At 49.0% G+C, this 26,858-nt stretch overlaps 1 protein-coding gene across 1 annotated transcript in view; it reads right to left on the bottom strand.

The window, feature by feature from the left end:
* Positions 1-22,885, bottom strand: part of LOC125456089 (deoxycytidine kinase-like) — a 23,586-nt gene extending 701 nt beyond the window's left edge. Inside the window, exons 1-6 of the mRNA XM_048538796.1 lie at positions 22,691-22,885; positions 16,242-16,357; positions 13,055-13,248; positions 9,752-9,899; positions 4,444-4,559; positions 1,637-1,736 (exon numbers count right to left, since the gene is read on the bottom strand). Coding sequence (XP_048394753.1) covers positions 1,637-1,736; positions 4,444-4,559; positions 9,752-9,899; positions 13,055-13,248; positions 16,242-16,357; positions 22,691-22,772 — 756 coding nt within the window. The 5' untranslated portion in view covers positions 22,773-22,885. The remainder of the gene's footprint in view (positions 1-1,636; positions 1,737-4,443; positions 4,560-9,751; positions 9,900-13,054; positions 13,249-16,241; positions 16,358-22,690) is intronic.
* Positions 22,886-26,858: the final 3,973 nt, after the last annotated feature.

Here is a 26,858-nt window from a genome sequence, read left to right as displayed (position 1 = left end):
GCCACCGTGCCACCCAGCCTGGCATTGACCTAGCCACCAGAAATAACAATGACTGACCTTGCAAAACATAGGACATTGAACATAGAACAGTACAGCACAGCACAGCCCATGGGGAACCTTATCAAACGTGTTACCTATATCCATAAAGTCCTCCTTATTATCATATTGGGGTCAGTGCCAACACTGCGAGAACAATCTTACGGACTACTGAAGCAACTGTAGCAGCACTATGTATATCTATAAGATACCCTGCAAAAATTCACCAAGGCTCTTTAGACAGCATCTTCCAAACCCTTGACCACTTTCATCCAGAAGGACAAGGGCAGCAGATCCATGGGAACACCACCTCCTGCAAGTTCCGCTCCAAGCCACTCACCCTCCTGACTTGGAATTATATCACGTGAAGCTGGATGAACACAGCAGGCCAAGCAGCATCTCAGGAGCACAAAAGCTGACGTTTCAGGCCTAGACCCTTCATCAGAGGCTCTGATGAAGGGTCTAGGCCCAAAACGTCAGCTTTTGTGCTCCTGAGATGCTGCTTGGCCTGCTGTGTTCATCCAGCTTCACACTTTGTTATCTTGGATTCTCCAGCATCTGCAGTTCCCACTATCTCTTGGAAATATTTCGCCTGTTCCTTCAGTGTCACTGGGTCAAAATCCTGGAATTCCCTCCCTAAGGGCATTGTGGGTCAACCCACATGGACCAAGGGGCAACTAGGGACTGGCAATAAATGCTGGGCCCAGCCAGCAATGCCCACATCACATGAGTGAATAAAAAGACTTTAACATTTTTATTTATTCGTAGTTTTCTCTTAAAATTAATTTTCCTCATTTCATAAATTCATAACTCAATATTCCTAAGCATTTGGGAAAACTAATTTTCACAGCTACACTATGAGTGATATAGATTCAGCTGCACACTGTCTCAAATCCCTCTTAAAGAGTACCTTTTGGAAATTTTCTCAACTTTTAAACTGAAATACAAGAGATAACAAGGCGCAGGCTGGATGAACACAGCAGGCCAAGCAGCATCAGAGGAGCAGGAAGGTTGACATTTTGGGAGGGTCTAGGCCCAAAACGTCAGCCTTCCTGCCCCTCTGATGCTGCTTGACCCGCTGTGTTCATCCAGCTCTACACCTTGTTATCTCAGATTCTCCAGCACATACAAGGTGATCAGAGGATTAGATAGGGTGGACAGTGAGAGTCTTTTTCCGAGGATGATGACTTCAGCTTGTACGAGGGGGCATAGCTACAAATTGAGGGGTGATAGATTTAAGACAGATGTCCAAGGCAGGTTCTTTACTCAGAGAGTGGTAAGAGCGTGGAACGCCCTGCCTGCCAATGTAGTTAACTCAGCCATATTAGGGGCATTTAAACAGTCCTTGGATACGCATATGGATAATGATGGGATAGTGTTGGGGAAGGGGCTTAGATTAGTTCACAGGTCGGCGTAACATCGAGGGCCGAAGGGCCTATCCTGCACTGTATTGTTCTATGTTCTATGTTCTATGCAGTTCCTACTATCTCCTAAACTAAAACGTAGTTAGTTTTTGGGGGCCTTTGTCCCAAACGGGTGGCCTGGCCCACGCTGTCTTTCCCAAATGTCAGCAATTTGATATTTGACTATTCTGTGTTACCTTTTCAATGAGGTCATTACGTTTCGCTTCATTGTCTTTGAAATCTTCATTTACATCTAACGTCAAAACTGGAACTCTTGCCAAGTAGTCAAAATGAAGCCTGAAATCAGAACACAGAATTAAACTCAGTGTCAAACAAACCAAATCTCCACACTCCACGTAAGCATATTCTCAACATCGCTCTGCATTCATTCCCATAAGGCTTCGCTCCATTGACATCCTTCATCTGACTGCCAAGTGGGGTAAGATGGTGAGGAAAATTTAAACCTCTTATCTTCACAGGAACATACAATAACTTCTGAGGAGGCCATTCAGCCCATCAATTCTGCACTAAATCTTATTTTTCTTAATCATTCACAAGTTTGAAGACAACACTACCCATCCCTTGATGTTCAGAGGGCAGTTAAGAGACAACCATATTGCCATGGGTCTCGAGTCACATGTAGGCCAGACCAGGTGAGGATGGCAGTTCCCTTCCTTCAAGGACATTTGTGAACCAGATGGGTCTTTAAAACAATTGACAATGATTACATGCTTGCCCTAAGGTTTGCTTTTTTTTAAGTTCACATTTCAAATGGCTTTGAGATATCTTGGGAAAAGGTAATTGGCCACAAGCCATGGGCAACAGAAAAATATTACGGAGAGTTACGCCAATGAGGAATGAGCTGCTAGAAGAACAGTGGGATCATGTTCGATAGGAACTTGAAAAGGGGATAATATTGTAAGGATAAAGCAAGGGGAAGGAGCAGAGAGAGGAGTGACAGGAATACATATTATGTTTAAGGACTATGTGGAAAAAGCTGGAAGACTTTGAACTAGTTTGACATTTTCTGGTTTTAACCATAACTAAGAAATTTAAACCAGGGTTTAATGTATGCTATGGTTTCCCTCCTGTTTGCTAGAAATCAGGTGGCTTTGGAGAGTCAGCCAAGCAAAGCTTTCAAAGAGATAGAAGCTGGGGTTAATTGCCTTAATAGCTGGAAAAATATGACTTTGAAAAGACTAGGGCCCTCTGCGCTAAGGGGAACTTTTCTTAAGGTGTTAGAATTCTGTTTTACAAACACAGGAGTCAGGGCAAAACAAAAAAATACAACAGCAGCTTTAGAGTTCTTTCCTGAAATCCCATTTCTCAGCATGGCCGAGTTTCCAGATGACAGTATTTCTGTCTACCTGATATAACCTGAAGTAATGACTGCGACCAGTTCATAGAAACTCAAATGCAAGTTGTTTGGAATGAGACCTAAATATTTATCATTAATCTACATTCAGGACCAGTTCAACTTTTTCAACAACAAATTCAGTGGCTATGAGAAGACATTACATTTTACCCATTTCCAGATCTTCGGCACAGAGATATTGTTTCTTCCATTTGCTTAATTTTAAACCATTATATCTCAGAGGCTCCGAGCTCAGAAACAGAGGCACTACCATTCCACCACAAAAACCATTGTAGTATTTTCCTATGCTATCTGATTCTAGCTCCTCTTAAAATTCCTAATGTTCTATCAATCTCAGTCACCCCAACTACAATTCTCTACCGAGGTAGTGGGAACTGCAGATGCTGGTTTCAGAGACAACACGGGGTCGAGCTGGATGAACACACCAGGCCAGGCAGCATTGGAGGAGCAGGAAAGCTGACGTTTCGGGTCAGGACCCCTCTTCAGAAATGGGGAGGGGGAAAGGAGCTCAGAAATAAATAGAGAGAAGACGGATGGGACTGGGGAGTGTCCATCTTCTCGCCCACCTACCCACACGACCCCCTCCCCCACCTCACTGACCAATCCCAACCACTCCCCACCGGCACTCACCTATCACCAGCCCACCTACCTTCCCCTACCTGTTGGGGAGGTGATGGCCTCGTGGTATTATCGCTAGATTATTAATCCAGACACCCAGATAGTGTTCTGGAGACCCAGAATCCAGAATCCGAATCCAACCATGGTAGATGGTGGAATTTGAATTCAATAAAAATATCTGAAATTAGGAGTCTAATGATGACCACGAATCCATTGTCGATTGTCGTAAAAACCCATCTGGTTCACTAATGTCCTTTAGGGAAGGAAACTGCCATCCTTACCTGGTCTGGCCTACATGTAACTCCAGACCTACAGCAACGTGGTTGACTCTTAACTGCCCTCTGGGCAATTAGGGATGGACAATAAATATTGCCTAGCCAGCAACGTCCTCAACTCATGAATGAATAAGGAAAAAAACAAGCCCCACTCCTCCTCTCTCTATTTATTTCTGAGCTTCCTTCCTCATCCTCAGTTCTGAAGAAGGGTCCTGACCCGAAATGTCAGCTTTCCTGCTCCTCTGATGCTGCCTGGCCTGCTGTTCCTCCAGATCCACACTGTGTTCTCTCTGATCCTGCCTGGCCTGCTGTTCCTCCAGCTCCACACTGTGTTCTCTCTGATCCTGCCTGGCCTGCTGTGTTCATCCAGCTCCACATTGTGTTATCTCTGATGCTGCCTGTCCTGCTGTGTTCCTCCAGCTCCACACTGTGTTCCCTCAGATGCTGCCTGGCCTGCTGTGTCCCTCCAGCTCCACACTGCGTTCTCTCTGATGCTGCCTGTCCTGCTGTGTTCTACCAGTTCTACACTGTGTTATCTCTGATGCTGCCTGGCCTGCTGTGTTCCTCCAGCTCCACACTGTGTTATGTCTACAATATTCTGCAGTTGCTGTTCCCCCACTACCTAATCCATTTATTGATAGAAGGTTTGGATCTGTACAGAGCTCAGTGGTGTGAATACAATTTCAAATTTGGACACGTTTCAAATCCAGAGGAAGGTAAAGAATATTGCGCTAGCCTCGTGGTCCTCTGTTGCAGCCAGCTCTCATGTTTGACGTGAAGCTTTTCCAGATATTCCATTGGGATTCCTTTCTCTTCCTGTCGACCTCTCAGCGTCAGCCTCTTCATACAATTCTGAAAAAAAAAACAAATAGCTATCCAGGGTCTCCAGAAAATATATTATCTTCCAAACTATTCCAGTCCTTGCTTTGAAACTGATATTCTCACCAGCTACTGCCCGCTTCTCATTATAATCTCAGCGCATTAATAATGACCTTTTTCGCACTCTTCCATTCATGTGCCAGTCACTATCAACTACAAATGAACTTTCCTTTACAATTGCCTCTGTCAATGAGATCTCTGTCTCTCTGTCTATAAACCCTGCTGAGTTCAGTAACTCACCGTGTTGGAGAAGGAGCTGAGTTCCATCAATTCATTGCTAACCGAAACTTTCATAGAATCCCTACAGTATGGAAGCAGGCCATTCTGACAAAGGATCAAGGCCTGTAAGGTCAACTTTCCTGCTCCTAAGATGCTGCTTGGCCTGCTGTGTTCATCCAGCTCCACACTTTATTGTCCCCTCCAACCCTCCAGTTGGGTCTGCAGAATGCATTCACACTTTCTTTTGTGACCTAGAAACGATTGCCAGACTCAACGAATGCATTGTGTCTCAGGTTATGCTTTAAGTCTTTGAGAACTCAGTTTCATTTCAAAACAAAATGAAAAGGGTCACCCTCTAGTCTCTGCTGATGAGAAGTTCCAATGTGGAAGAGTTTACAAGAACTGGACCTTGTAGCTGGTGCATGACACAAGCACAATATGTTGATATATTTGAAGCCACAATTCACAGGGATCACCACACTGCCGCAGGGTCAGTGCTGAGGGAGCGCCGCACTGTTGGAGGGTCAGTGCTGAGGGAGCGCTGCAGTGTCGGAGAGTCAGTACTGATGGAGCGGCGCACTGTCAGACGGTCTGTGCTGAGGGAATTTGCACTGTCGGAGGGTCAGTGCTGAGGGAGCGCCAGACTTTCGGAGTAGCAGTGCTGAGGGAGCGCTGCATTGTCAGAGGGTCAGTGCTGAGGGAGTGCCGTACTGTCGGAGGTCAATGCTGAGGGAGCACGGCACTGTCGGAGGGTCAGCGCTGAGGGAGCGCCGCACTGCCGGAGGGTCAGTGCTGAGGGAGCGCCGCACTGCCGGAGGGTCAGTGCTGAGGGAGCACTGCACTGTCGGAGGGTCAGTGCTGAGGGAGCGGGCACTGTCGGAGGGTCAGTGCTGAGGGAGCGCTGCACTGTTGGAGGGTCAGTGCTGAGGGAGTGCCGCACTGTTGGAGGGTCAGTGCTGAGAAAGCGCCGCATTGTCAGAGGGTCAGTGCTGAGGGAGCACCGCACTGTCGGAGGGTCAGCACTGAGGGAGAACCGCATTGCGGGAGGGTCAGTGCTGAGGGAGCGCCAAACTGTCGGAGGGTCAGTGCTGAGGGAGCACCGCACTGTCGGAGGGTCAGTACTGAGGGAGAACCGCATTGCGGGAGGGTCAGTGCTGAGGGAGTGCCGCACTGTCAGAGGGTCAGTGCTGAGGGAGTGTCGCACTGTCACAGGGTCAGTGCTGAGGGAGCACCGCACTGTCGGAGGGTCAGTGCTGAGGGAGCACCGCACTGTCAGAGGGTCAGTGCTGAGGGAGTGCCGCACTGTCAGAGGGTCAGTGCTGAGGGAGTGCCGCACTGTCAGAGGGTCAGTGCTGAGGGAGCGCCGCACTGTCGGAGGGTCAGTGCTGAGGGAGCACCGCACTGTCAGAGGGTCAGTGCTGAGGGAACGCCGCACTGTCAGAGGGTCAGTGCTGAGGGAGTGCCGCACTGTCAGAGGGTCAGTGCTGAGGGAGCGCCGCACTGTCTGAGGGTCAGTGCCGAGGGAGCGCCGCACTGTCAGAGGGTCAGTGCTGAGGGAGCGCCGCACTGTCAGAGGGTCAGCGCTGAGGGAGCGCCGCACTGCCAGAGGGTCAGTGCTGAGGGAGCGCCGCACTGCCAGAGGGTCAGTGCTGAGGGAGCGCCGCACTGTCAGAGGGTCAGTGCTGAGGGAGCGCTGCACTGTCGGTGGGTCAGTGCTGAGGGAAGGGTCACTGCCAGAGGGTCAGTGCTGAGGGAGCGCCGCACTGCCAGAGGGTCAGTGCTGAGGGAGCGCCGCACTGTCGGAGGGTCAGTGCTGAGGGGGCGCGGCACTGTCGGTGGGTCAGTGCTGAGGGAAGGGTCACTGTCAGAGGGTCAGTGCTGAGGGGGCGCGGCACTGTCGGAGGGTCAGTGCTGAGGGAAGGGTCACTGTCAGAGGGTCAGTGCTGAGGGAGTGGGCACTGTCGCAGGGTCAGAGCTGAGGGAGCGCCGCACTGTCGGAGGGTCAGTGCTGAGGGAGCATCGCACTGTCGGTGGGTCAGTGCTGAGGGGGCGGGCACTGTCGTAGGGTCAGTACTGAGGGAGCGCCGCACTGTCAGAGGGTCAACGCTGAGGGAGCGCCGCACTGTCGGAGGGTCAGTGTTGAGGGAAGGGTCACTGTCGGAGGGTCAGTGCTGAGGGAGCGCCACACTGTCAGAGGGTCACTGCTGAGGGAAGGGTCACTGTCAGAGGGTCAGTGCTGAGGGAGTGGGCACTGTCGCAGGGTCAGAGCTGAGGGAGCGCCACACTGCCGGAGGGTCAATGCTGAGGGAGTGTTACACTGTCGCAGGGTCAGAGCTGAGGGAGCGCCACACTGCCGGAGGGTCAATGCTGAGGGAGTGCTGCACTGTCGGAGGGTCAGTGCTGAGGGAGCGCCGCACTGTCGGAGGTCAGTACTGAAGGAATGCTGCACTGTCGGAGGGTCAGTGCTGAGGGAGCGCCGCACTGCCGGAGGGTCAGTGCTGAGGGAGCGCCGCACTGTCGGAGGGTCAGTGCTGAGGGAGCACCGCACTGTCGGAGGGTCAGTGCTGAGGGAGCGCCGCACTGTCGGAGGGTCAGTGCTGAGGGAGCGCCGCACTGTCGGAGGGTCAGTGCTGAGCAAGCGCCGCACTGCCGGAGGGTCAGTGCTGAGGGGGGGCCACTGTCGGAGGGTCAGTGCTGAGGGAGCATCGCACTCTAGTGACCTCTTGAGAACTCTTACATCAATGAGAATGATTGGGTTAATTCTCATTTCCCAAATGACAGATTTGACAGAAAACTGTACTATCTCTCCCTGTCGTTTCTCTTGACTGCATCTGTTGGATTGAGGACACCTTTATTACAGTGAAGAGAAGTGTTGGTGGAATTTAATTCTGAAGGGCATTGATGAAGATGATCAGAATCATAGTCGTGGGGATGTACAGCGCAGAAACAGACCCTTTAGTCTGCTTGTCCATGTCGACCAGATAACCCAAATTAACCTCGCCCCACTTGCCAGGTTTGGCCCATATCCCTCTAAACCCTGCCTATTCATGTACCCATCCAGATGCCTTTTAAATGCTGTAACTGTACCAGCCTCCACCACTTCCTCGGGCAGCTCATTCCACACACACACCACCCCGCTGTGTGAAAAAGTTGCCCCTTACGTCCCTTTTAAATCTTTCGTCTCCCACCTTACACTTATGCCCCTCTAGTTTTGGACCCCTCTACCCCAGGAAAACATCCTTGCCTATTTACCCTATACATGCTCCTCGTGATTTTATAAACTTCTATAAGGTCACTCCTCAGCGTCCGATGTTCCAGCGGAAAAAACCTCTGCCTATTCATCCTCTCCAAAGGACAAAAATCACACAGCACCAGGTTTTAGCCCAACAAATTTATTTGAAAATACTAGCTTTTGCCAACTCTCTCTCTGTCTCTCTCTCTCACACTCTCTCTCTCTCACACACACACATATAAATCTAGGGGGTGAATTATTTCCAAGATATTTGTGTATTTGCTGATCCATTCTATTTTGCTCAAAAAAACCCGGCCTGACTCCAGGTTAGAAACTCAAACAGATTATAAACAAGGCCTCACACCCAAAATGCATTGTCTGACCTGAGAGGTCACCTCTTGTATACATTTATAAAACCTTTAATTATCTCAGGGCCTCAATCCAACAGACACTTGTAAGAAATTCTGGGATTTGCATTGTAATCAATAGAAACCTGTTGTCTTCTTTCTACCTGATGAAAGATTCAACAGGAGGTAGTCAATGAGCCATATTTAGGGTTGTTACCTTTCTGCTTATTAATTCTGTGTCGGTATACCTTCTGTTCCACACCATACTCGACGAAGGAGCAGAGCTTGAAAGCCTGTGATTTTAAATAAACATGTTGGACTATAATCTGGTCTTTTGTGATTTCTGACTTTGCCCACCCCAGTCTAACACCAGCACCTCCCCATCAACCGCTCCCTATAGCTCAAACTCTCTAACCCTGGCCACATCCTTTTAAATCTTTTCTGAGCCCTTTCAAGTTTCACAACATCCTTCCTATGGCAGGGAGACTGGAATTGCCTACAGTACTCCAAAAGTGACCTGACCAATGTCCTGTGCAGCTGCAACATGATCTCCCAACTCCTATACTCAATGCTCTGACCAATAAAAACAAGCATACCAAATGCCTTCTTTGTTATCCTATCTACCTGCAACTCCACTTTCAAGAAATTATTCACCTGCACCCCTAGGTCCCTTTGTTCAGCAACACACCCCATGGCCCTACCATTAAGTGTATAAGTCCTGCCCTGATGTGCCTTTCCAAAATGCAGCACCTCATATTTATCTCAATTAAACTCCATCTGTCACTCCTTGGCCCATTGGCCCATCCGATCAAGGCCCCATTGTCTCCTACCTTCTAAGCAATTTTGTATCCAGTTGGCTAGCTCTCCCTGGATCCTATGTGATCTAACCTTACTAGCCAGCCTACCATGCAGAACCTCTGTGCAATGAATTCCATATAGAAGTCTACCGCTCTGCCTTCATCAATCTTGCTTGTCAACTCTTTGAAAAAACCCCGACTGAGTTACTGAGACCCGATCTACACGCAGAGCCATGTGGACTATCCCTAATCAGTCCTTGCCTTTCCAAATGCATGTCAATCCTGTCCCTCAGAATCCCCTCCAACAACTTAACGTGTCATCGTCATCAGGCTCACTGGTCTATGGTTCCCTGGCTTTTCCTTACCACCTTTCTTAGATAGTAGTGCCTCATTTGCCACTTTCCAGTCAATGCAGCAGCTTTGCATCGTGGGTTTTATTTTCTAAAAATAAATGATTAATTACCAGATTTATTGTGGTCAGTTTCACTGTTTGTGAAATAAAGAGCATAGTATCAGGAGATCTGGATTAGCATTCAATCTGCTCGGGACCAGAGTGTCCGGAAACCTCACCTCAGGTGTTGCCCGGAGATAGATGATGCCATTGAGTTCAATATTTCTACCAAAGTATCTGTGTATCCAGCCGTGCCAGTCCTGGTACATTATCCATTCAGTCTCATTGATATACTCAGATTCATAAAGGTTGGAAGCAAAGACATATCTGTGAATGAAATAAAATTGAAATGTAGATGAATATCAGTTGTCAACCTGCTGTTCTGTTTCCTATAAATGTAGCTGCTCTGCTTAAAGAAGGCCTCTATAATACATCACCACAGGGAATTGGATCACTCAAGGAGAGTATGCACTCATAATCCGCATCAACAGAGTTACAGAAAGTTTCATAGCACAGAGCAGGCCATTTGGCCCCTCTGGTCTATACTTCACAGGACCCACTTCACCCATCAACATAACTTTCCATTCCTTTCTCCCCCGCTATTTATTAAGATCCCCTTCCTGTAAAGTACTAACGGAAATTTTACCCAGTGTCTCTTGACATTCGATGGCAATATTATCACTGAATCTCCACTTTTAACTTCCTGGGGGACTTAACATTTCACCAGAAACGCAACTAGACTCAACATACATACACTTGGTATAAGAACAAGTCAGAGGCTGTGAATCCGGCAGCAAATAGCTCACCTCCCGACTCCCCAAAGCCTATCCACGGGCATATTCCTTTACAAGGCACAAGTCCAGAGTGGGATGGAATACTCCCCAGGTGCCTGGATGGGTGCAGCTCCAACAACACTGAAGAAGCATGACACCACGGTTCACTGATGTCCTTGAGGGAAGGCAACTGCCATCCTTACCTGGTCTGACCTACATGTGACTCCAGACCCACAGCAATGCGGTTGACTCTTAACTGCCCTCTGAGCAGTTAGGGATGGGGCAATAAATACTGCTGTAGTTAGCGATGCCCTTGTCCTATGATGAAATAAAAACCATTCAGGACAAAGCAGCCTGTTTCAGTGGCACCACACCCACTATCTTTTACATTAACTCTTTTCAACACTAATGCACAGTGATAGCTGTGAGTACCAGCTACAAAATACATTGTTGTAATTCATCAAGGTTCCCTAACAGCATCTTCCAAACCTGTGACCAGTATTTCCCCCAATTATTTTTCCAGTTGCTTTGACTTCCAATGTTTGTGCTGTTATATAGCTCAGCTTGAGCCCTTATAAAAACTAAAGCCGAAACAGCCACGGAGGAGCACCTCACCCTATAATCTAGAAAAGGAGTGTGATAAATGGTTTAACCTGCCTTTCAGCAGCTTCTAGTCGTTAAATAAAGTAAATCCCTGACACTCACTTTACAATCAACAAGTAACAGTTTCTCTGACTCTAACAGTGAACAAATTAACTAAACTATTAACAAACTGAATAAACCCCTTCTAACTATTAACTATTCCCAAATAAAACAAGTTTCTAATGGCATGCAGTTCCAATAATTATAAGTCTCACTTATGTAAAATAAAACTAAAACAAAAATAATTTAGTCTCTCGAAATTACAGCCAGGTTATGCATCCTCCAGAATGCTCTATGCTTTCTCCATTGATTTTCTGTCAGGAAAATTAACTAGTTGTGTCGTTGGCACCTTTGATTTTTTGATAGTGCTTTTTCTATGGCTTAGAGGATTCTGCGAGAGCCTGAGATTCTCTCTTGAGAGCTGGTGGCTGTTAACTCTGGCAGATGGCAGTTTGCTCTCCTATCTTTGTCCAACTGCCCTCTTCTGTTATAGCTTGATGACACAGCAATTCCTTACACTAGGATTGGCCCTGCGTTGTCAAAATCATCAGATTTATTTGAATTGGTTTTTGTTGGATAAGTGCCTGGCTTCAGATTGACTGGCTAAATTCAAAACTTATTATCTTGGTAACAAACAAAACTGCTGCTAACTTTACGGCCTTTTGACACAAATATTTCAATTCAGGTGCTCTCTATGCACTTTCAAACTTTCAACCTGCTCACAGACATTTTGTTAAAATCTCTAAGCATAGGAAAGGTGCAATCTTTTAAGAGGAGCACCCAATACATCGCACCCGAACACTTGACGAACGCCAATATTTTAAAATCAACAAGTTCTAACAAATTCTAAAACCAAATTCTAACATCCTGCCTCCCAAACTTTACCCAGCTTCATAACTGTGCATGGCAATGTCTTCCAGAACTGGTGGTCAATATGATAGCTCGCATTGGCATGGTGACCACGGCACACAGAACCTTGGAGCAACTGCTGTTGAGCAGCTTAGAGGAAACTTTGTCTCTGTCTACTGCAAAGGCAGGGACAGCAGATCCATGGGAACACCACCACCCTGCAAGCTCCCCTCTGAGCCACTCACCATCCTGGCATGGAAATATATCACCGTTCCTTCACTGTCTCTGGGTCAAAATCCTGCAATTCCCTCCCTAAGGGCATTGTGGGTCAATCCACAGCAAATGGACTGCAGTGGTTTAACAAGGCAGCTCACCCCCACCTTCTCAAGGGGCCAACTAGGGACACGGCAAGAAATGCTGGGCCCAGCCAGCGACTCCCACATTCCTGGATGAATAAATAAAAGAGTGTTCATGTCACTGAATTATTTAAAGTGTCCTCCAATTCCTTTCTTTTCCAGAACATCTTTCCCATGGGTAGCCAATACTGTGAGCAGTGTGTTGAACAAGTTGTTTGACCATGACCACGTTAACTTATTCCACTCTCACCTGATATCCTCCCATGAACAGCTTCATAGCAGATGTGGCTAACACTGTTTGCAATCAGAGGTAACACTACAGGAGTACACTGTATCCTCCTGATTTGACTTCATTACGTGCAGGACAAATTTAAACCTATATTTCCCTATAATGCTGTACAAAAGCAGAAAGATTGCAACTTTTGCAAACTCAGGGAATTCCACAAAGAACGTTTGAAGTGTAATTGCTGGTGCGATGTAAAGGCAGCAACAAAGTAACACACAGCAATCTCCCCTGAACAACAATGTGACAACATCCTAATCTGATCAATAATTGTCCAGGAAACAAGGGTGAATGGTCTTCCTAGAAATTGTGCCATTGGATTATCTGCAGAGAGGCCAGGCAGGAGCTCAGTTTAAGGTCTTTACTGAAAGACAGCTCCTCTGACACTGCAGCAGTCCCTCACTGCTCAGATTGTCAGCCTGGAATTTGTGCTTTATTCTCTGGAGTGGGACATGAAGTGACAGCGAGCTGAGAGAGTGGCCGACTGACACACGGCTCATTTCACTCAGTCTGTTGGGTGGAGCGGGAGAAATGGTCAAATTCACAAAGACGTGAGAAACCTCTGAGGTATCTTATTACCTGTCACTGTACAGAGAGCGCTCAAAGAACTGAACTGGCTGGGTTGAATCTGTCACTCTGTCGCTGAGGGATTTGAGCTGTGACCGTAGTCTGCTTAAAGAGGCGTAGTTTTGAAAGGTGAAGGACCAGCGTTCTGGTTTGTCGTACATCATCTGAAGCAGGTTCCCTCCACTCTTTTGCGATGTTGTTAGCTCCTACAACACAGATAGAGTTTGGTTTAAACAGACATGTCATACATTACAAAAAAAAACACCCAACCCCCTGCAGAAAAACACAGACTTCACGAAACATTCTTCAAAGAAAATGCTCGGCACTGATTCAGAAATATTTCGTCCCCACACAGCTGGCCCCTTGCTAGCATGGCTGATGACACCAAGAGAGGGGACCTCAATGAAATGATTCTTCTGCCAGGACCCACCTTTCAATGTGACATTAAACCATTCGCTTTTGTCGGGTGGCCCTCAGAAATCAAGAATAGTCACACGGCTACTGTTTCAAAAAAGAGCAGAGGAGTTCTCCCCAGGGTCCTGGGGCCCATGTCCATCACACATCTGTCAGAACGTGAGAGGGAAGAGTGCGCTGAACATTACCTCCCACTGTTACCAGCAATGACAACACTTGTAAAACCCTAAAGAGACAACCAACTGTCCCGGCTGACTGCTATTCAGGACAAAAACAATTCACGCCAGGTTTTATAATTAACTCATGTAACTTTTACCAAATAGCATAGAAAAAGCATAACTAAACTACTGTTTTGTATCCGAAATTCCATCCCAAGACAGACGGCTTGGCACAGGTATTAATGGTGGGGAAAAATAGTGGACAAAATACTGAAGATCACAACCCCTGATCATAAAGTGGGTTGATGTTTAGCGCCAATAATGCATTGTGGTCTGTAAACAATGGTCATTCCTTACTTTGACAGTTGATCAGGTGGATTTAGATTTTTTCTCGTTAGAATTCTTTGTTTTAATCTCTCTTGTTTTTTTCTGTCTTCTTGCTGATGTGGAGAGGCACAGGGTGAGAAAGATATTGTCAGTTCACAGGCTCAGGATGTCTAGCTGCTGTGCAATTGTAACAAACAGCAGCTCAGTTAATCCGAGGGCTGTCACTGAGCAGTATTTCCCTTCACTAAAAGATCCTAGGTAGCGCCCTATCTCAAAGAATTCCCTCATCACTTTTGGAGGCAATATTGTCTTGCACAGTGAAAAGTGTGCACCATTTAATTTGTCCAGGACATAAAACTCTCCTGGCATTTCAACAACACAGCAATCCATTTGCATTACTATTTGACACAAAGAATGATTTCCTCCACCCAGAATCTACTGGGTCATCTGCTTGGGTAAGGGCACTGCCTGTTAAGGTCTGAAGAGGCTTACGGTTGCCCTGGAAAGGTGAGTCTGGGGCTTTTAAGAGGGATCTGAGGGCCCAGGAATAGGGCCATGGGGACAGGTAAGGGGAGTCAGATGATGCTTAAGGAAAGGGGTTTACATTGTTGCGTGTATGCCCCACCCCGCCCTCATTAATGTGCACAAGGCACCCTTCAAGTGAGATGCTCCATGTTCCATCCTGCCCTTATTCATTGTGACCATAAAAGCCAAGCTGTGTTTCCTTGCTCACTTTGACTGTGTTACCGCATGGGCAGAGTGCTGTACAAATCAATCACCCCTCAGCCCAGCTTGGAAATATGTCACTGTTCCTTTGCTGTCGCTGGCTCACAATGCTGGAATCCCCTCCCCAAGGGCATCGTGTATGCCACTTTGCCTCAGTGATTATGTTGGCAGCTCACTACCATCTTCTCCAGGTCATTAGGGGCAGGCATCTAATACTGGCCCAAAGTGATACCACATTGCAGGAAACTGTTCCCAGATTTCAACATGCCCTCCTCTCTCTCTCTCTCTCTCTCTCTCTCTCTCAGCACCCTCTGAGTGAAGATGTTCCTCCTCACCTCACTCCTAACTGGCCAACCTCAGTATGAGATGATTGCAAGTAGCAGCTTGGGCTGGAATGTACACGAGCGTAATTGTACAGATCTGTCATTGTAATCGTACACATAAAGTCTTAGACTTATACAGAACAGAAACAGACCCTTTGGCCCAACTCGTCCATGCTGACCAGATGTTTTAAACCGATCTAGTCCCATTTGCCAGCATTTGGCCCATATCCCTCTAAACCCTTTCTATTCATGTACCCATCCAGAAGCCTTTTAAATGTTGTAATGATATCCACTTTCACCACCTTCTCGCTATACATATGGCATCCTCTGCATGAAAAAGTTGCCCCTCATGTTCCTTTCAAATTTTCCTCTTCTCACCTTAAAAATATGTCCACTAGTTTTGAACTCACCTACCCCGGAGAATAGATCTTTTCTATTCAGCTTAGCTATGCCCCTCATGGTTTCATAAAGCTGTGTAAGATACAACTTGTATTGTACCCCGCCATCTCAATCACACCCATGTTATTGGTGATGAGTGCGAGTGTGTAAGACCTGACAGGAGGTTAAACCCCCATTCCTGCCCCATCTTTGCGATCACCCTGACCCAGCCCCTGCTCAAGGTAGGCTGGCAGGGAGTGAGATTGGCAGCTTGCCCGACATTGAAACCGAAAACACAACAGGGAATGGTGTCTATAAACAGACCCAAGTATTGCACTGCAGTTGTTCGCTGGGAATCGGAAGGCCACAATATTTCAGGACTGCAGTGTTATCGTAGAGCAAGAGGCAAATTGGGCCTGTGCTAGTACTACTACATATTGCCAGCCTTCTACCTTTTCCCCATACTCCTCTGTCCAGTGTCCCTCCTGAATGCCCCCAATGAGCCAGCCTCTGTCACATTTCCAGGCCATGTATCCTAGGCTGTAACTGCAGACAGAGTGGATATGTTCTGGCTCAGATCAGCCATTTATTTCTACATGATGTCCCCCAGAAAAGGCAGGAAGCGCAAGTCCATCATTTAGAGGGGGCCCTGTACGCATCTGTGTCAATGTGGCCAAATTCTTATAGTGCCTGGTGTCCACACCCCCACCAGAGGCAGAAATCTGGCTCTCGTTCTCTCAATGTCACCCAGTGCAAGTTCCACCCAGAGACACTGAGTGACACCAATACTTCATCTCAGGGTCAGAATGCGAAGGCGGGGGTGGCGGGTGCATGAGCAGTGATCTCCCTCCCACAGAATATTTGCCCCCTTACCTCAGAATCATCTCCCTCTGTTTGCACATTACACCAACGAGCGATGGGCTCGGCAACTACATCCCAGTCCTCACTGGTTTCTCCCAAAATCTGGACCAACGTCGATTTGCCAGCAGCTGGAAATATATTTGAAGATGGCATCGGTTGAAATGGGCAGCTCCAATAGGGTGGGACTGAGCAGTGGGGCAGGGTCCGAGAGTTTGAGTGACCTCCCGTCCCTTGATGGAGTGTGAAAAGTTTGCAGGACCTACCCCCCCAGGAGATAGCTCGTTCATAGGAGATGTGGAGATCGAGCAGGAAAGTAGCTTTAAGGTTGAAGATTAGCCCGCAATCTGGATTAAGGGAACAGCAGACTCGATGGGCCAAATGGCCCCCTTCTGTTCCTATTTTGCTATGAGCCAGCACAGGCTTGATAAGCTGAGTGTGGTCTTCTCTGTCTGTGGGGTTTGCTAAAGCAATGTGTCACACATGTTTCATCCCCCATTATTTGTTTGAGACTGTGCTATGACAAAGTCGCGATCAAGATCATAACGTCAACTCAGATTTATGTAACACCTTTATTATAAACATCATGAAGTGTTTGAAGGAGGGGTTCATCAGAGAAACAGCGACACACAAGGGGATGTTGGGTCAGGTGACCAAAATGAGTATAAAAGGGAATATTTTAAGGAAAAACTGAAAGAACTGCGGATGCTTTAAATCAGGAATGAAAACAGAAGTTGCTGGAGAAGCTCAGCAGGCCTGGCAGCATCTGTGAAGGAAGAAACATGGTTAATGTTTCAGGTCCAGTGACCCTTACTCAGAATATTTTAAGAAATTCGTTTAATACAGAGATGAGGAGGAATTCCTTCTCTCAGAGGGGAGCGAATCTGTGGAATTCTTTCCTGCTGAGGGCTATTGAGGCTGGGTCACTGGGTATATTCATGTTCAAGATTTTTAATCAGTAAAGGAATCACTGATTGTGAGTGGAAAGGCAAGAAAGCCTTGAGGATTATCAGATCAGCCATGACCCCATAGAATACCAGAGACTTGATGTGCTGAATGGCCTGCTTCTGTTCCTAAGTCTTAAGGTTTCTTAAAGGTCAACAAAACAAAGAGTGAGACAGCTGGAAGGTTTAAAGATGGAATTCCAGAATGAGGGAGCCAGGGCAGGGGAGGGTACAGAGGCAGAGAGCTTAAAATCAGAAATAACAGAGCACAGAATTGGAAAAACACACAGAAAGGGAGGGGGTCTAGGGGATGGAGGGGGGTACAGAGATGGGGGGTGTTTAGTGTTGGAGGGGGTGACAGAGATAGGGAGGGGGTGTAGGGGCTGGAGGAGGTGACAGAGATAGGGAGGGGCTGTAGGGGCTGGAGGAGGTGACAGAGATAGGGAGGGGGTGTAGGGGCAGGAGGTGGTTACAGAGATAGGGAGGGGGTGTAGGGGCTGGAGGGGGTGACAGAGATAGGGAGGGGGTGTAGGGGCTGGAGGAGGTGACAGAGATAGGGAGGGGGTGTCGAAGATAGAGGAAGTGACAGAGATAGGGAGGGGGTGTAGGGGCTGGAGGGCGTGACAGAGATAGGGAGGAGGTGTAGAGGCTGGAGGAAGTGACAGAGATAGGGAGGGGGTCTAGGGGATGGAGGAGGCGACAGAGATAGGGAGGGGGTGTAGGGGCTGGGGGGGTGACAGAGATAGGGAGGGGGTGTAGTGGCTGGAGGAGGTGACAAAGATGGGGGGGATATCGGGGCTGGAGGGGTGACAGAGATAGGGAGGGGGTGTCGAGGCTGGAGGAGGTGACAGAGATAGGGAGGGAGTGTAGGGGCTGGAGGGGGTTACAGAGATAGGGAGGGGGTGTAGGGGGCTGGAGGAGGTGACAGAGATAGGGAGGGGGTGTAGGGGCTAGAGTCGGCGACAGAGATAGGGACGGGGTGTAGGGGCTGGAGGGGGTGACAGAGATAGGGAGGGGGTGTAGGGGCTGGAGGGGGTGACAGAGATAGGGAGGGTGTGTAGGGGCTGGAGGAAGTGACAGAGATAGGGAGGGGGTGTAGGGGCTGGAGGGGGTGACAGAGATAGGGAGGAGGTGTAGGGGCTGGAGGAGGTGACAGAGATAGAGAGGGGGTGTAGGGGCTGGAGGGGGTGACAGAGATAGGGCGGGGTGTAGAGGATGGAGTAGGTGACAGAGATAGGGAGGGGGTGTAGGGGCTGGAGGAAGTGACAGAGATAGGGAGGGGGTGTAGGGGCTGGAGGGGGTGACAGAGATAGGGAGGGGTGTAGAGGATGGAGTAGGTGACAGAGATAGGGAGGGGTTGTAGGGGCTGGAGGAAGTGACAGAGATAGGGAGGGGGTGTAGGGGATGGAGGAGGTGACAGAGATAGAGAGGGGGTGTAGGGGCTGGATGGGTGACAGAGATAGGGAGGGGTGTAGAGGATGGAGTAGGTGACAGAGATAGGGAGGGGGTGTAGGGGATGGAGGAGGTGACAGAGATAGAGAGGGGGTGTAGGGGCTGGAGGGGGTGACAGAGATAGGGAGGGGTGTAGAGGATGGAGTAGGTGACAGAGATAGGGAGGGGGTATAGGGGCTGGAGGAGGTGACAGAGATAGGGAGGGGGTGTAGGGGCTGGAGGGGGTGACAGAGATAGGGAGGGGGTGTAGGGGCTGGGGAGGTGACAAAGATGGGGGGGTATCGGGGCTGGAGGGGTGACAGAGATAGGGAGGGGGTGTAGGGGCTGGAGGAGGTGACAGAGATAGAGAGGGGGTGTAGGGGCTGGAGGGGGTGACAGAGATAGGGAGGGGTGTAGAGGATGGAGTAGGTGACAGAGATAGGGAAGGGGTGTAGGGGCTGGAGGAGGTGACAGATAGAGAGGGGGTGTAGGGGCTGGAGGGGGTGACAGAGATAGGGAGGGTGTGTAGGGGCTGGAGGAAGTGACAACAATAGGGAGGGGGTGTCGGAGATAGAGGAAGTGACAGACACAGGGAGGGGGTGTAGGGGCTGGAGGGGGTGACAGAGATAGGGAGGAGGTGTAGGGGCTGGAGTGGGTGACAGAGATAGGGAGGAGGTGTAGGGGCTGGAGGAGGTGACAGAGATAGGGAGGAGGCGTAGGGGTTGGAGTGGGTGACAGAGATAGGGAGGGGGTGTAGGGGCTGGAGGAGGTGACTGAGATAGGGAGGGGGTGGAAAGGCTGGAGGAGGTGACTGAGATAGGGAGGGGCTACCGGGGCTAGAGGGGGTGTCAGAGATAGGGAGGTGGTGTCGAGGCTGGAGGGGGTGACAGAGATAGGGAGGGGGTGTAGGGGCTAGAGGAGGTGACAGAGATAGGGAGGGGGTGTAGGGCCTGGAGGAGGTGACAGAGATAGGGAGGGGGTGTAGGGGCTGGAGGAGGTGACAGAGATAGGGAGGAGGCGTAGGGGTTGGAGTGGGTGACAGAGATAGGGAGGGGGTGTAGGGGCTGGAGGAGGTGACTGAGATAGGGAGGGGGTGGAAAGGCTGGAGGAGGTGACTGAGATAGGGAGGGGCTACCGGGGCTAGAGGGGGTGACAGAGATAGGGAGGTGGTGTCGAGGCTGGAGGGGGTGACAGAGATAGGGAGGGGGTGTAGGGGCTAGAGGAGGTGACAGAGATAGGGAGGGGGTGTAGGGGCTGGAGGAGGTGACAGAGATAGGGAGGGGGGTAGGGGCTGGAGGGGATGTAGGGGCTGGAGGAGGTTACAGAGATAGGGAGGGGGTGTCGAGGCTGGAGGGGGTGACAGAGATAGGGAGGGGGTGTAGGAGCTGGAGGGGGTGACAGAGATAGGGACGGGGTGTCAGGGCTGGAGGGGGGTGACAGAGATAGGGAGGGGTGAGACCCAGGTGAATTTGAAAACAGGGATGAGAATTTCAAATCGAGGCCTCAGCAAACCACGAGTGAATGGGTCAGCCAGCACAAACAGGGGAACACACACAGGGGAACACACACACACAGGGGAACACACACAGGGGAACACACACGCACAGGGGAACACACACAGGGGAACACACACGCACAGGGGAACTCGCACACAGGGGAGCTCACACACAGGGGAACACACACCCACAGGGGAACACGCACACAGAGGAACACACACATAGGGGAACACGCACACAGAGGAACACACACACACACACACACACACACACACACACACACACTCTCACACACACACACACACACACGGGAACACACACACACAGGGGAACTCGCACACAGGGGAGCTCACACACAGAGGAACACCCACAGGGGAACACGCACACAGAGGAACACACACATAGGGGAACACGCACACAGAGGAACACACACACACACACACACACACACACACACACGGGAACACACACACACAAAGGGGATCTCGCACACAGGGGAACACACACACACACACACACACACACACACAGGGGAACACGCACACAGAGGAACACACACACACACAGGGGAACACACACACATTGAACAAGTACAGGGGAGCACACACGCAGAGGAATAGACGCACACACAGGGGAACACACACACACACACACACACACAGGGAATGCACACAGGGGAACATACACAGGGAATCACACACATAGGTGAACACATACACAAGGGAACACACAGGGGAACATACACACAGAGGGACACACACACACTAACACACACAGGGTTTGACTTGGATTACACAGAGTTTTGTAGCGTGTGATGATTTCAGGCAGACATGACCCTCACACCTCATGTTCACTTACTCAGTCAGGGATGGACAGATTACTATTAACGTTGAGGTTCTACTTCTGTTTGAACTTGTGTCACTAATGACAGCTTGATGTAAAACACAGCAGTACACCTCACAAAGATGGACAGACACTTTAACCACAGTGTGCACCAACCCATCCCTTTGATCCTCACTATTTGAACCACAGTGAGAACGAGCATTGTCTTAGCAACACTGGAGCTGAATGGATCTGGTGCAAACAAGAATTGATTACAGATGGTAACAAAGTGTGGAGCTGGATGAACACAGCAGGCCAAGCAGCATCTCAGGAGCACAAAAGCTGATGTTTCGGGCCTAGACCCTTCATCAGAAAAGGGGGATGGGGAGAGGGAACTGGAATAAATAGGGAGAGAGGGGGAGGCGGACCGAAGATGGAGAGAAAAGAAGATAGGTGGAGAGAGTATAGGTGGGGAGGTGGGGAGGGGATAGGTCAGTCCAGGGAAGATGGACAGGTCAAGGAGGCGGGATGAGGTGGTAGGTAGGAAATGGAGGTGCGGCTTGAGGTCGGAGGAAGGGATGGGTGAGAGGGAGAACAGGTTAGGGAGGCAGAGACAGGCTGGGCTGGTTTTGGGATGCAGTGGGGGGAGGGGAAGAGCTGGGCTGGTTGTGTGGTGCAGTGGGGGGAGGGGAAGAGCTGGGCTGGTTTTGGGATGCGGTGGGGGAAGGGGAGATTTTGAAACTGGTAAAGTCCACATTGATACCATTGGGCTGCAGGGTTCCCAAGGGGAATATGAGTTGCTGTTCCTGCAACCTTCGGGTGGCATCATTGTGGCACTGCAGGAGGCCCATGATGGACATGTCGTCTGAGGAAGGGGAGGGGGAGTGGAAATGGTTCGCGACTGGGAGTTGCAGTTGTTTATTGCGAACTGAGCGGAGGTGTTCTGCAAAGCGGTCCCCAAGCCTCCGCTTGGTTTCCCCAATGTAGAGGAAGCCACACTGGGTACAATGGATACAGTATACCACATTGGCAGATGTGCAGGTGAACATCTGCTTGACATGGAAGGTCATCTTGGGGCCTGGGATGGGGGTGAGGGAGGAGGTGTGGGGGCAAGTGTAGCATTTCCTGCGGTTGCAGGGGAAGGTGCCGGGTCTGGTGGGGTTGGAGGGGAGTGTGGAGCGAACAAGGGAGTCACGGAGAGAGTGGTCTCTCCGGAAGGCAGACAAGGGTGGGCCTGCTGTTGTTCATCCAGCTCCACACTTTTGTTATCTTGGATTCTCCAGCATCTGCAGTTCCCATTATCACGATTACAGATAGTGGTTGGAGATCTCTCAGTGGCCAACTCTGCATTCTAGTAAAGATCCTTCATTATGTATGTGTGTGTGTGTGTGTGTGTGAGAGACAGAGAGAGTGTGTGTGCTAGTGTTTATGTGTGAGAGAGAGTCTGTGTGTTTATGTGTGCGTGTGTGTGTCTGTATGTTTATGTGAGTGTGTGTGTATTTATGTGTATATCTGTGTGTGAGTATCTGTGTGTGTGTGTGTGTGTGTGTGCGCACGCACGCGTCTGTGTATGTGTGTCTGTGTGCATTTCTCTGTGTGTGTATGTGTTTGTGTGTGTGAGACAGAGAGAGTGTGTGTGCTCGTGTTTATGTCTGAGAGAGAGTCTGTGTGTTTATGTGTGTGTGTGTTTCTGTGTGTTTATGTGAGTGTATGTGTGTTTATGTGTGTTTGTGTGTGTGTGTGTGTGTCTGCAAGGCTCGTCAGCACTCACCGATATTCCCCTCGATTGAAATTTTCTGAGGCTTGATGCCGTTGGTCTGATCTCGGCTCCTTTTACTTTGGGGAACTGCCATGGCCAGGGCTGGAGCTGAAAGCAAGAGTGTGAGAGCTGGTTGGTAACCTCCTGTCTCTGTCTGAACTGAATACGTCCAGCTGGCTTCATGAGATTTAGGGACAGGAAACTCATTCTCACTCATTCATTCATTCAATTAATTCGCTGTGCACCAGCTCTGTGTGGGCCTGTGACTTCAGGAAGCCAGAGTGACAGTTTTGCTATTAACCACCAACCCATCGGTTTCTCATCTGAACTGAAGCTGCACCAACTCCCAGTCATTTCTAGAAACTCAGGTGCACAGCGGGGAGAAAAAAGCAGATTGGCAACTGCAACAACAACATATTTATATAGTGCCTTTAACAACCGAAAAGTATCCCAAGGAACTTCAAGCAGGTATTATACAAAATTTGACACACTATAAGATACTAGTAGCCAATAGTTCAGTCCAAGAGGTAGGTTTCTGGAATTTCTGGAGGATAGAGAGGTGGAAAGGTGTAGGGAGAGGATTTCAAAGTTTGGGGCCCAGGCAGCTGAGGGCATGGTAGAGCGATGGGAATCAGAGGATGGTCAAGAGGCTTGAATTGGGAGGAGAGCAGCAATTCCAGAGGGTGCTAACGACCTGAGCAGGTTATGGAGATCAGGAGGGCAGAGGTCTCATCCCACAATGCCTCACTGATTATCTCCCAGTGACTCCGACTCCATCGTAATGATGTGCTCCAAGACGTTGGTCATGGCTCACGTCAACTCCAGCCTCCCAGATTGCCTTGATCCCTTGCAATTTGCCTACTGCTGCAACAGGCCCACAGCAGATATCGTCTCCTTGGCCCTGCATTCATCCTCGGAACGTCTAAATAACAAGGATATCTGTACAGGCTCCTACTTTTTCATATAGCTCTACATTCAACATCATAATTCCAACAAACTTATCTTTAAACTCCGAGACCTAGGTCTCGGCTCCACGCTCTGTAACTGGGTCCTCGACTTCCTGAGCCACAGACCACAGTCAGTAAGTATACTGGAGAACACCTCCTCCACCATAATCCTCAACACTGGTGCCCCGCATCGCTGTGTGCTCAGCCCCCTCCATAACCGCCACTGTGTGACCGAATTCTGCACCAACTCCATTTGCAAGTTTGCTGACAAGGCCATCATTGTAAGTTGGATCTCAAACAGTGATGCAACAGAACACAGCAAAGAGATTGTGTGCTTAGGGACAAGGTGTAAAGTCAACAATCTCTCCATCAATGTCAGTAAAATGAAGGAGCCGGCCGTAGACTTCAGGACCTGGAGTGGACGGCACGCCCCAGTCTGTATCAATGGGGCTGAGGTGGAGAGGGTTGAGAGCATCAAGATCCTGGGGGTGACGATCACCGACCATCTGTCCTGCTCCATCCACATCGACAAAACGATCCAGAAAGCACAACAACACCCCTACATCCTCAGGAGGCTAAGGAAATTCAGCATGTCGACAACAACTCACACCAATTTTTATGGATGTGCCATTGAAAAGGTTCCTATGTGAATGCAGCACAGCTCAACTGCAAGAAACTACAGGGAGATGTGAACACAGCCCAGTCCATTACTCAAACCAGCTTCCCATCCACACACTCCATTTACACTTCCCACTGCCTCAGGAAAGGAACCAACGTCATTACAGACCCCTCCCACCCCGGTTACACTCTCTTCCACCCTCTTCCATCTGGCAGAAGATACAAAAGTTAGAATGTACGCACAAACAGATTCATGAACTGCTTCTTCCGCGCTAATATCAGGCTTTTGAACAGCCCTCTCAAATGTCAACGTTGATGTTTCTCTGCACTTTCTTTGTAGCTGTGACACTGTATTGTGCACTCTGTTCCATTACCCTGACTCACTACAGTGCGATCTGCCTGTTAAGCCTGTACGACAACAAGTTATGCCGTCCCTTGGGATAAGCAACAGTAATAAACCAAATCAAACCAAACAGGATTGTCTCCCCTTCAGGCAGAGCGGCTTAAGTGGAGATTTATTGGAAGTATTCAGCAACATGAAGGGTTTCAGTAGAGCTTGTATGGAGAGACTGTTTTCCACCGGCACAAGGCTCAGGCACCAGGGGAGACAGATTAAAGGCAAAAGAGCCCAGGAGATGAGGAGCTTTCCTCTTACATGCAGCGAGTGGTTAACATCTGATAACCGTTCATTTCCTGTGAAGCGTCTTGGGATGTTTGGCAGTAGTAAAGGTGCTTTCAAAGAGCAGATGTTGTTTATACCACATTCACACAGCCTCAGTGCTACTGCAGCCAATGACTCGGAACAGGGGGCAGAGTACAAGAGTTGGCAGGTTTCCCTGTACCATCTGTCACCTGAATGATCAGTAAGAAATCAGTAACCAGTCTGAGGCTGGACCCTGACCCACACAACCAGAGTGGGGGGAGAGGGGCACCGAGGAAATTAATACAGACCTCTCCAACTGTTAGACACTGCCCAAAAGTTACCAATACTTCAACATGGGTCAACATCCCATTACTCCCTCCCTACCTGCTTTATGTGATCTACATGCACCAACTGGTGGCTTGAGAAGGCAGTTTTCAACCTCCTTCTCAGTGGGCAACTAGGGATGGGCAATAAATGAAACATGGACAATAGGAGCAGGGGTAGGCCATTCAGCCCTTCGAGACTGCTCTGCTATTCAATATGCTCAATTACAGCTGATCATCCAACTCAGTCCCCCCGTTTCCACTTTCTCTCCACACCCTTTGATCCCTTTGGCCATAAGAACTATATCTAACTCCTTCTCCAAAACATTCAACGTTTTCACCTCAACTGTTTTCTGTGGCAGAGAATTCCACGGGCTCACCACCCTCTGGGTGATGACACTTCCCCTCATCTCAGTCCGAAATGACCTCCCCTGTATTCTTAAACAGTGACCCCCTGGTTCTGGGCTCTCTGATCATTAGGAGCATCCTTCCCGTATTTGTGGAAACACTGAGTGTCGAGCAGCGGTGGTTGGATTGTCTCTTATCGGTGACGGTTGTTGCCTGGCATTTGTGTGGCGCGAATGTCACTTGCCGGCCCAGGCCTGGATATTGCCCGGATTTTTTTTGCATTTGAACGTGAACTGCTTTGGTGTTGTTGGGGTCATGGATGGTGCTGACTATTGTGCGTTGGTCGGCGGACATCCCAATTTCAGGCCTTGTGGGGAGGGGGGCTCATTGATGAGGTAGCTGGGGTGGTTTGGGCCTGGGGAGCTCCTGTGGAGGTGTCCTGGAGTTGGGGTGCCAGGCCTCCAGCAACCATGACCATCTTTGTGCGTGACTGCAACTGGCGAAAATTTGTCCACTGATGCCCATTGATTCCGGTGCTAGCCCCTTTTGCTGGAGCTCCTGGTTACCATACTTGGCAGAGTGCGGCCTTGTTGTCAGGGGCTGTCATCCTCATTTCACCTTCGTGTTTGAACCAAGACTGTGCTGGGGTTGGGAGCTGAAGGGCACAGACAGAACACACACTGGGCATCAATGGGCAGGTTATTGCTGAGCAGGTGCTGCTTATAGCACTGTTGGTGAGACCTTACATCAGTTGTTAAGCTTGAAGAGGGTCTTATTAACTTAGTTAGAATGAAGACATTGAGCAAGGACAGTATTATGAGACAAATAAATCACAAAAATCTCTGATGTTATATTTTCTTCTCATTTCAGAAATTTTCTATCACTCACAATTACAAGCAGATGTCTCAGGTTTTAAAGTGTTAGAAAATCAACTAACTCAATAGTCTGGTATTTATACTTTGTTTCTGATTTGTTTCAAGCTGTGATGTATATATCAGCAGATTTTGCACTCCTATTAAAACAAAAGTAGAAGTGTGACAAGTTGATGGTTTGCAGTTCTTTGCTTCCCCACTCATCAGTGTTTGTTCAAACTGTCCTGTAGTAGATGACTGCGCTGGTACACTCGGTTAGAGCAGTATAGTTGTCTGACAATTTACCGTGACTGCATCAAAATCCACATAGATTATTTAATCTCTTCCTGGTCTTCATCAGAAAGTGGGTGGAGCAATAATAAACAAACGCAAATAAACTAGCAGTCCAAGAATATTTCCTATGTAAGCCAGAAATAAACTCACTCAGTT

Source organism: Stegostoma tigrinum, chromosome 1 (assembly GCF_030684315.1).
Source record: "Stegostoma tigrinum isolate sSteTig4 chromosome 1, sSteTig4.hap1, whole genome shotgun sequence".
Taxonomy (NCBI): domain Eukaryota; kingdom Metazoa; phylum Chordata; class Chondrichthyes; order Orectolobiformes; family Stegostomatidae; genus Stegostoma; species Stegostoma tigrinum.
This window is presented reverse-complemented; position numbering and strand designations above follow the sequence as displayed.